Below are 11,706 nucleotides of genomic sequence, written 5' to 3'. Positions count from 1 at the left end.
AAGTCACATTAGGAATTCTGGGTTTCATTACCCAAAGACGGTCATCTTTATGAGTTGTCCCCACACCCCTCTTTGATTTACTCACGCTTGCCTTGGAGGGAAGGCGAGTGGTCCCGAGATGTGATAAAAATCACCTGGACTTCGGTTCCCCAACTGCAGCTATCTTCCCCCTCCCTTCATCAATCACTTAAGGTACGTGTTACCCACACCACCTCATCTACCACCTTCTTCCACTGTCCAGGAATTTGCGTCAGCTAAACACAAAATAATGTACACAAATTTTTCATGTCATTTCAAACAATATTTTAAGTTATCAGAAAAAATATGGCGTGTGTAAACCAGGTTCCCTCTAATATAGTTTGCATTGTAAGTCAATTTTTGAAGGTTTATGATTTTTAATAACTGTTAAATGTTTATTTTTGACAAACCATATCACTTTAAAATTAAGATACCAACCTGATATGAAATAGGCATTGGAGTGTCTGGTTCCCAGCCTTTATTTCTTCACAGCTGCAATCCATCTCTCCTTTCTCTCAGTCTCAGCAGGGAAACAATAAAATGAGAGGTGTGGGCACTTCTGTCTGTTATTGCAGCCAACAGCTACACAAAAGATCCCCATTTTTCTGATAAGCTCCGAATTCTCTCTATTCCAGTGTTTGTAACTCGTGCTAGATATTCAATAGGGCCAACCCCACAGTGGGCACATGACCTATGGCATCACATAAAAGCCCTTAGCATATTCTTGGCACAGGTTGGCGCTACTTAGTGCTGGTTGCATTCTCTATGCATGCACCCTAATGGAAGGACAGTTGCGGTACAATAAAGTAGCATCACTTCTCTTTTCGTAGAGGTTTCCTCAAGCATAGACAAAGTGATGTGTGGCTCTGGTCCTTAGGGGCACCCCATATAGTTCATAAAGTATTGGCTACATGGTACTGAGCAAATTATACCACATAGTAACATGCAGCCAATACCATTTAATAGAGGTAGAGATGAAAAGTTTAAATGACTGTTCATCGACATGTCCACTTGGTCAAATGTCTGGCAATCATGTCTATCAACGAATTATCCATAGGCCAAATGTTCATTGGCCACACCCTCTCTCCCTTTCGCCATATCCCCTCTCCCCCCTATGCCATACCCTCTCTCCTTCCCCATACAACTTCTTTCACCTTCATCATATCTCTCTTGCCTTCCCCATCCCTCCTATCTCCCCTTCCACATACACCCTCTCTTCCTTCCCCATTCCTTTTTGCCTTATTCCCCTTTCACCCCTTCCCCATCCTCTTCTCTCCCTTATCTTCCTTCTTTACTTCACTCTCTTCCTATTCTCCTTCTCCATCACTCCCCCTCCCACCTCTCCCCTGTCTCCTCCTTCCCTTTCCCCCATAATTCCCTGTCTCCTCCCTCCCCAATATCTTCCCCATCTCCTCTTTCTCACATTCTTGTTCTCATGTTCTCTCCCTTCCTTCCCATCTTCATTTTTCTCCCTAATTTTTCCTATCCCCTCTCCCCCTTTCATCTCCCTATTGTTCTCTCCTGTTTATCTTCATATTTCTCTTCCTTATTTCCCCCCTTTTCTCTCCCTTTCCCCTTTCCCCAACACCTCCCCCCTCTGCTTTCATCTTTTTCCTTTCCCCCTATCCCTCTCTCCTTTCTACCTCCCTACTTTCCCTATTTCCACTCTCCCTCTCTCCTTTCTCTTTTCCCCCTCCCATCACTTATTTCTCCATGCCCTCTCTCTTTTCTCCTTTCCCCTTCCCTCTCCCTTTCTCCTTTCCTCCTCCCCCTCTCTCCTTTTCCCCCATCCCCTCCACAAAAGCTTCATGATGGCTGGATTTGATTATGGGTATTATATATTTCTTTTTCCAGATTGTTGCAGTTGTATCCAGGGGTGATTGAATTAGTAGAAGCCTTCAATGCACATGGGCCAAGGTGTTTTAGATGTATACTCGAGATCTTACCTGACCCTTCTGAGTGGGAGTTGCATTACTTAAGTGCCCCTTCCACATCTTTGTTGAAGTTGCTTCTGTGCTTAGTTTGATTTTTTGTTTCTTTATTTTCCTGCACATCATTATCACTTACAAAATTTCAAACCTACAATCCCAGAAAGTAGGAAAATTATTCTATCTATATACTGTTTGTATACAAAGAGGCTTCTTTCTCTTTATAAGGGAGATATGTACCAATCCTACTCCAATCTGTCATCCATTTGTTTCCCCTTTTATCAGTTCCTTGTGGATGACTTCATCCACATGGAAGTAGTAAATTAGTCTGTTGCACCTGGTGTCTCTTGCAGATGACCTGCAGCCTTGAGGAAAGCAGCAACAAGCCCAGCTTGGTTGTCACTTTGGGAAGAGATATTATCTTGTCTGGGGATTATTAGTGTGGGGCATTGTAGAATGGGGTGTTCTGTATTGGAACAGTCTGCTGGATGTTGTCCCAAGAGCAAGTATACCATTATGGTTCTTCTCAGGTTTGGGAGAGTTTTCTCAGTGGGGCTTATATCTGGGGATCGTTGCTGTTGGAGTACCAAGTTTGGCAGTCTTTCTTGAAGGGCTTGTTTACTTACCTGAGTGCATGTGTGTTTCTATGTAGATGTTTTCTTTGGTATAGGTGGCAGATTATAGATGTTTGAGAAGTATGCTGTGTAGTTTATTGTTGTATTCTGATGGTGGTGCTTGTGAAATGTAGTGTGATGGATGTATGGTGTTTAAGGTTCTGGCATAGAATTGTGTTCCTGTCATTTTCACATGGTGTTCTTTTAGGAGGATTTAGAGTTCTGTTCACTCTCAGTGCTCCATTCTGTAGTATTTATATGTTGTGCATGTTTGATTTGCTGATTGTTGGGAATCATGCTGTGGATGCCTAGTCAAGGGTAGTTTTTATGATTCACTTTCTAGATTGTGCTCGTGATTGTTTTTAGTAGGTTTGTTTTCTTATTGATTTTTGCCGTCAGGTTCATGATATGTGGGCTGAAAGTCATATGAGTATCAAATATTAGACCTTGAATTTTTGGCTCTTTTTCAGTGGAAAAGATCAAGGAGCTAAGATAACAGGGAAACAAATAGAGTGATGGATGGGAGTGGTGGTGGCTACCTCTCTTATAAGGGGGAATAAGCCACCTCTTGGTATATAATTAGATATACAGATAGAACTTTGGGCTGTGTGGTAGCCCAGTGGATACCTTGTCAAATTCATGAGCAAGTGGTCATGAGTTCAATTCCTGAGACCCACTGTGGGCTATGTTATGTTGGTTCCCAAACAGCCCTGGCCAGGCAGAAAGGCGACTCAATATCTGTCTAAAGACCCCAGCGACTTACCACAACTGACAGGGTTTTGGTCTACCAGGGTTTTCTCACTTTCCACTGGATGGGAGTGGGATGATGGTAAGTTTAAATAGAACTTTATTATTTTTGGGGTTGTAGGATTGAAACTTTTGGAGAAGTGATAATGATATTGTATTGCTGTCTCTTTTGGTGATGGCCTTTTTCCTAAGAGGTGTGGAAGGCAGAAGTGGATGGAGTGAACTTGAGGGAATGACTGAGGATGAGATGGATAGATAGGGTAAGAGGGGCATTGAGCAAGAGGGGAATGTCTGTTAAGCAAGGAAGGGAGAAGGCAGGAGATAGGGATGAGTGGAAAATGGCTGTGTATAGACACTGATGCAAGGAAGGGAGGGGGTCACCGATTGAGTGAAGTGGCCTTGCTGTGGGTGTATTGTGTCTTGCTACGTTGCTTCTGACCCAGGACAGCATGTGGGATGCAGGGATGACCTGTCATCAATGAGGAACTAAGATGAGAGGGAGGAAAGTGTATATAGATTTTTTCCGTGAGTTGTTCCAAGTGCTGCATGAGTAAAAGGCAAATCCATTCCCGTTTACTCTCATCAGTACCACAACCATACACATTTATTGACCCAATTATTAAAGTTCTGGGTGGTGTCCACCGAGACCCTATCATGCTTTGATTCATCATACATACATATACCAAGGCTTTTTCCCACTTGCAAGGGAGGTAGCCAAAAAGAAAAAGGCATAAAAACCATTCCATCCCTAAATACACTCCACCCTCCTTATCTTGATTCATTATAGGAGGAACATATAGAGTGGAGGATCCCTCGTCCCTCAAGTATCCAGTATTTATATACATACAGTCAAAAGCTACTGTCATTCTCATCAATGTGCAAGACAACTTTAGTATTACCTACCAGTATCAATATAGGGTTGCTCACGAGCTGTGTGGGTTAATGTGACCACTCGGGGCAGATGTCAAATTGGAGGTGGATGAAACCAGCTTGGCAGTGAGTTTGTAGTAACAGCATATTACATTAAAATCCCTTATAAATTTCTCCATAAGGAGGCACTATTGTAGTTCTCTAAGAGGAAAGTTCATGGTGTTGAATTAATATCATAGTGTCTGCTGTGAATCTTAGGTTTTCAATCGATCAATCAATTCCAGGTACCCAGATCTCAGTGACCTCCAGATAGGCCCATGGGTCATTCAGGAAATATCATGTTGCCTAGGGATATTGGAAGATGTACTTACCTAGTTGTATTTTACGGGACGAGAGCTATGCTCGTAGTAACCCGTTTTTGTATCTCTCCACATCCAGTTTATTCTTAAAATCGTGTATAGTTTTGACATTCACTGTTACTTCGTTCAGTTTGTTCCAGACATCAATCACTCTATGTGGGAAGCTATTCTTTTTCAGGTCTCTTCTGTAGCTGTCTTTCTTTAGTTTCTTTTTGTGTCCTCTTGTTTCTCTTCTGTCCCACTTTAATAAGTTGTCTCTGTCGAGAATTTCCATCCCTTTCATAATTCTGAAAATGGTCAACAAATCACCTCTTTCTCTTCTCTGTTCCAGTGATGACAGATGTAATTTTTCCAATCTTTGTTCGTATGTCAGGTTTATCAGTGTAGGCGCCATCTTTGTCGCTGCTCTTTGTATTCTTTCTAACTTTCTTATGTTCTTTGTGCTAGGTGCCCATAGTGTTGCAGCATATTCTAGTTTAGGTCTTATCAGTGTAACAACTATTTTTTAAACCATCTCCTCATCTATGTAGTCGAAGGCCATTTTTATTTACCTCAATAAGCTATAAGTCTCTCCAAATAATTTACTGACATGTTTATCAGGTGTCAAGTCACTTGAGATGATTACTCCCAGGTCCCTTTCTGAATCGACTTTTTTGACTTTTGTTTCCAATTTTATACAATCCCAATACTCTATTTTTACTTTTTCCAAATTCCATTATGCTACATTTTCTAATGTTGAAGTTCATCTCACTTTTCTGACTCCATTCCCATATTTTGTCTAGGTCTTCTTGTAGCAATATGCAATCTTCTTCTGTTCTTACTCTATTGAGTAATTTGGCATCATCAGCAAAGAAGTTCATATAACAGTTTACTTCCTCATCCATATCATTTATTTATATGGCAAACATTAAAGGAGCCAGTACAGAGCCTTGTGGGACGTCACTTTTCACATCTTCCCAGTTCGAATTTTTGAGCTTAGTGTCTTGTGTGTGATGGTTGGATCTAGGGCAGTTTGATTTTGTGGGCCTATTCTGTGATTGTGCAGTCTTAAGTTAGATGGAGGCCTATAGTGATTCTTGTTTCTCTTGAATAATATTTTTCTGTGGGGTTGATGTTTGGGAGCAGGGATATTGAATTTGGTGTTCCATTTTGAAGAACTTGGTTTGTGATCTGGGTATGAATGTATGTTTTTGCACGTATTTTGTATGTTTTTTGTAAGGTAAAGGTGGTACATGGTTGTATATGAGTATGATGGTGGTGTGCTTTGCATGGTCAGTTGAATGTATTTGTGTGATGGAATGGGATGGGGGGGTTGGATTGAAGTCTGTAGCATAGAACTGTGAGCCTATTCTTTCCATATATCGTATGGGAAGGATCCTGGTTTCTGAGTATAGGTGTTCTGTTGGTGTGGTTTTGGCACAGGTTAATTACTTTCTGCTTTATTTTGTTTAGTTTGTAAAGTGTCTTGTTTTGCTGATTGTCATGAAATAAGCTGTAGAAACTTATCTGAGTATGGTTCTTATAAATTGTTTGTAGACTAAGTCTCCTCATGTTGTCCAAAGCCTGACTTTGAGATTGATTTTGGTAGGTTCATTTTCATGTCAGTTTTGACTGGCAGATCTTTGATAAGCAGACGGTCATACGAACATCAAAATTTATTTATTTTTTTTTCCTTTCCTCTCATTCTCTTCCTCCTCCATAAATGCTATGCAGTATAGATTATATACACTGATATTTAACCACTTCAGTATGAGTAAAATTCTCATGTGCAGCATTGGCTGTCATATGTATAATTCATCACACAACTCACATTATAAAATATAGTCACGGCTGTATTACTCATTTTCTTTTAGTTTGAGTAATAATAAACACAGAAAACATGAATAAACCAGTTCACAGAATCCAGGGGGTAACTCATGTACAATTTAAAAAAAAAAAAAAAAAAAAAAAAAATTGTAATCAAGATGCCGACACTGACATCATTGTGTACCCACTCACAGTGGAAATAAGTCTTTTGACTTTCTGTGCCATCCTCGGATATACAATTGTATTCACTATGTATAATATGAGTCTTACATGTATTGTATTTTATTGTATATATGATTGAATCCAAATCAAATCAAATCAAACCTCACAATGCCTACATAGGCATCACTGTACCGAAGTGGTTAATTACATTTCAAACCAATCTTCACTTGATTACTTTTGCAGTACAAATGTTCCGTAATCCGTTATGGGGGTTAAATAGAAACACATTCAAACGACTCACATGTATATTTGATACAATAAACATACTATACTGTATGGCCCATAGACTTGAGTACGCAAGCTCCATGACAAGAAACCTCAGAATCTTTGCTTACTTGAAAACATTTCCTTCTAGAAAACTTGCTTCAGCTTCCATGATGATTCAACTTGAAAAATTTGAAGAATAAAATGCTAAAAAATCTGCAACAACCTTCCATGAAATTCAACATACTAACTGAAGATTCATATCATCAAAGCTTCATCTAAATCTTATCCTGTTTTAGAATCCTTATTGTCATAAACAGCATATACACACAAAAGTCTTTCAACATTACTGACGAGAGAAGGCAAGCACACACAATGGGGGTAGTCCAATTGGAAGTTGAAGTGAGTTTTTGTTTTTTTGTTGTTTTTTTCTTTCTTGTAAATACAGTATTTCAATTCAGGTATCACACATGCATTGTTATGGAACTATGAATAATTTAGAAAACAATAAACATTCCGCCACGGGGGTTAACCACGCTAATGAATACAAAATGACGTGTTTTAAAATGTAAAATTCCATGGAAAAGTGGCTAACTGGGATCTACCATAATTATTGTCGTGTTTCTAGTACATTACCCAAAAACGCCAGTGGTGGCTGCAGCACCAACACTGGTGGCCCACTAGCCAGACACTCACAGTAAAGCTATGACCGGCAGCAACATCCAAGGTACAAAATAGAAAGCCTTGTTATGGGCAGTTACAAGTAATAGTGTTGGTACTGGTGTTGGTCACAAGATATAGTGCGTGGTGGCGTCATCATCTTAGTCAAGTAAGAGTTGCTGTCTGAAGCCAATGAATGATTTACGTGGCACCAAAGTCTATGACCTTGCTGGGTACAAAAAACCTTGACACAAATTGTTTGATGAAACCGCAAACTGTGTAAGACTTAATATTTTCCTTTGTTGGTAAGAACTACCTAGTAAATACTTTAGAGAATGGGTTTGGAAGAATACAAAGTCGACCTTGTAATAAAAGTTATTAATGTTCACAATCAAAAACTTCACTCTATCTATTTAAAAAAAGAGACATTTCCTATTGTCAAACATTCACAATAAATTCCTGGTCTCTCTGTAATGGGCTGTATTTATTGTCTCACGACCAGCCACGGAATACTGGGAGGGTAGACATCTACATTAGGGTTGACTTATTTACAACAGTGCGTCAAAAGAGGGCAACACAAGCATTACATCATCTTATGTGTCCTAACATTAACTGAGCATTCAATTGGTCATTTGGAAGAATTGAGTAAAGATTTTTACTACGTACAAGTTGGTACTACTAAGTTACTGTTAGGCGTTTGACTTGGCTAGAGTAGTAGGAGCAGCAGAAGTGGTCCTGTTGACTATCTAATGGTAGGACACATGAGGGTCCTTACAATCTAGTTAATGTATAGGGGTAAACCCCCCCTTCATTTTGTGTGACTTTCATACTTGCCGGAGACTCAGCTTGAACACATGCGAGTGGTGGATCTCGACCAGGACCAGTGCGGGTTGACGAGCAAGTGAAAGTTGGATGTGCTCACAGAGCCTCGAGAAATACCGGAAGCCACTCAGACTAGCAAGTGGCTCCGCCTGCACCCATTGTGGGGGTCATGGGGGTCTTGGGTCTCAGTACCTCCTTCTCCAGATGGTGCGAGTAATCCGAGTTACTCCACGTTAGGGAAAATGTACTTGAGATCTAAGAGCCTCTTTCTGTAACTGAGCTTCCTCATGCCCTCGGCATAAGTCAGGAGAAATTCCGCGGGCTACCTTGGCGTTTACTGATATACCAAGCACCCTTAGAACTTTTTCATCTGTACACAAAGTTCAGTGAAGATGTCAGTACATGTCTTCAGAAGCTGAGAAACAACTGAGTCCAGGCGGCTTTATAGTCTCGAGAACTAATCAGCAAGTCTGATCTGGACCCACACATGTTGGGGTTTTTGAGATCTCCAAGCCACTTAGTCTAGGACAAGGTGTATACATAAATGATACAGAAGCATTAGGATACTTAAAGCTTCCCAAAAGCATCTATAGTATGTACAGCCTATGTGTCAAAAGTACATAGCAATGCTTAGTCAAAGAAATTGTTTGGGAAGCAAATTACAGCTACTGACTGCAAAATATCAATACCACAATATCACTTTGTTTCCGAGCTTGGAGATTCATGTTGAACACCACAAATAACACCAACATCCTCGTTAAGCTGAACATGGAAATGGACATTTATAGCGTAATGAGAACATCAAATTGCTTAAGTCTGTGCAGTATAAAGTGCAAAGTATTTTTTTTATTGTTTTTTGTATTTTTTTAATTTTTGTTTTTTACTATTCTGGTCAAAGCATCAGTCAGTAGGATCTATTGAGATGTATGTATATGGTACGCTTTCAAAATCTTGTACTATGATCATTCTCTTTTAACGTAGCAAGAAAATATGTACTCGAAATTTCTTTTTTTAAATACAAGCTTTTAATGAAAGCCAAGATGAAAAAGATAATGAATGTAGGAAAGTATTTAAGGTCAGGGGCTGTGTACACCCCCATAGCAACACAGTATAATGATCAAACTTAGATGATACTGAAGAGCGATACCTTGTGTTCTGATCGTTGGTCGAGGGCATGGGGTGGGCTGGAAGGGGTCTGTATCATTGGCACGGTCTCAGCCTCAGGCCCCTTCATCCCAGGCACCACCCCATTCGTGTGGAGGTAACTGTTGATGCTGTTGACCGTCATTGTAGGCGGCCTTGCTAATTCTCATTCAATGCGCGTCTTGTACGAGTTCTTCCAGATGGCAGCCAGCACCACTGTTGAGTGGAAGCGGTGGAAGATGGCCAGCGGCAAAGTGCAGCGCAGTAAGATCGTCCATGGCAGCAGACCGAAGAAATCCAGCTGCAAGATAAATTTGATTAGAAGTTGAGCCAATTGATATCCAAGTGTACAGTTCATAAGGAAGTATGCCATTAATGAAGATGCACTGGCAACATCCATATAGTGGGTTAGGTGGGAGATGATGACGAGGGACCAACAACGGGTACCTGCTTGTGGTGGTCCTGTGAGATGAACACTGGAGAAAATTGTATCTTATCAACACCAGCCTCTTAGTCTCTCAACTGAGTCAAAGATGCATCAACTTTACTTAGCTTTCCTCCATATAAAGAGACCTAACAACTGATGAATGCTTTCCCCCTCCCCTCCTCTACCAGCAAGTGACGTGGAAACAGACCCATATTAAGATAACATAGGCAAAAGTCCAACACTTCTTACCAAGGCTCCAGGTTTCTAGTCAATGAAACTCAAGGCAATCATTATCAAAATAGTCATCATGATCATAATTATGATGATGATGATGGTGATAATAGCAATGATGATCTATTGACTTAGGTCTCTTGCAAAAGGCCCATAGCTTCAAGGCAGCACCAACAGTTACCGAATTGCCTCACAAATCGTTCAAGAAAGTGTTGTCTGTGTAGTATGGGACAGTGTAAGATGAGGTGTTTAGTGTCCTCTGTGTGATGACTGCATCTAAAGCAATTTGTAGCCAGGCTTATTTTGTGCTGATATTGTCTTGGTGCTGGATTGTGACCTGATAATAAAAGAATGTGTATAGGGTTCTTGCTTCTCTTTAGGGTGATTTTTCTGTGGGGCTGCTGGAGTAGGGAGTTCAGTGGTCAGTCTTGAAGAGCTTTTGTGATTCTGTGTGATACAGGCAGTAGATGGTTGAAAGTAGTGGGTGTTTGACACCCCCCCCCCCCACGCACACTCTTTCACACAGTTGGTAGAGCGCTGAACTGTCACCATAGTGGCCCATAGTTCTTGGTTCGAATCCTGCCCAGGGCCGAAATTATTTCGGTACCGCTGCGCTTCGGGTCGTTACTCTGACTCTCGTGGGCGGGGAGTTCGGGGTGTGTGTGTGCAAGGTCATAGCATTACCCATAGATTGGACCTACGAGCTCTGAGCTCTCTTCCAGTAGTGAAATAGCTGTCGATCAAGAGTCCAACATGTGATCCAAAGACCAAGTGAATACAGGGCAAAGCAGATTCCTGGGAAAATACACTGTTAAGTATAGCAATGGAGAACAAAATGACCTTATGAGTAAAGGAAGTGACCTGGGTAAGAGGAGATGACATTCCTACAAGATTATTTCTGTTACTGACCAAAGAGCCAGATATCATCAGCTCTTTGAATCAGATATCATCAGCTCTTTGAACCTTTGCCCCCATAGGAAAATGTGACCAAGTAACAATTGAATTTCAGCTGGAGGATGAGGAAACAGAGCCAAGCAATGAATTACAAAGGCAAAGGAGACTTAATTTTAGGAAAGCAGATTAGTTAAGGTTGAAAAAAATCTTTGGAGAAGCAGACTGGAAGGAATTCATGAATACCACGAGAATAAAGACAAAATGGGAGTGAACAAACATGTGCCAAAGAATAGAGGAAGCAAGAAGCAGAAATGGGATTGGTTTAGCAGAAATTGTCAGATTGGAAAAAAGGCCAGGGACATGGCTTGAGAAAAATGGAGAAGAGAAGAAACAATGAAATAAAAGAAGCTTATGGACAAGCTATCAATAACTATAAAAGAATTTGCAGGAAGAAAGAAAACAATTTTGAAAGGTGTAGTAGATAAGTGCAAAGATGAACCAAAACTGTTGTACAGTGAGTCCTCCTTATACAGTAATTCTTTATCTGGTAAATTCACATACATACATATACCAAGGCTTTTTTCCCCTTACAAGGGAGGAAGCCAAAAAGAAAAAGGCTACCTCCCTTGTAAGGGGGGAAAAAGCCTTGATATATGTATGTATGTGAATTTAACGGATAAAGAATTACTGTATAAGGAGGACTCACTATACAGGTTTGGAAATGGCAAACTGAGACACGGGGAAGTAACCATCAAGTTAAT

At 40.5% G+C, this 11,706-nt stretch overlaps 1 protein-coding gene across 13 annotated transcripts in view; it reads right to left on the bottom strand.

Annotated features, from left to right (window-relative positions):
* Positions 1–6,795: 6,795 nt before the first annotated feature.
* LOC143034090 (uncharacterized) overlaps positions 6,796–11,706 on the bottom strand; it is a 797,079-nt gene continuing 792,168 nt past the window's right edge. For all 13 annotated transcript variants that reach the window (XM_076200017.1, XM_076200019.1, XM_076200026.1 and 10 more), the window contains one exon: positions 6,796–9,694. In XM_076200017.1, the coding sequence (XP_076056132.1) occupies positions 9,560–9,694 (135 nt within the window). In that variant the 3' untranslated portion in view covers positions 6,796–9,559. The remainder of the gene's footprint in view (positions 9,695–11,706) is intronic.

This window comes from Oratosquilla oratoria, chromosome 16, assembly GCF_046742065.1.
Source record: "Oratosquilla oratoria isolate Oo_2021 chromosome 16, ASM4674206v1, whole genome shotgun sequence".
Classification (NCBI taxonomy): Eukaryota; Metazoa; Arthropoda; class Malacostraca; order Stomatopoda; family Squillidae; genus Oratosquilla; species Oratosquilla oratoria.
This window is presented reverse-complemented; position numbering and strand designations above follow the sequence as displayed.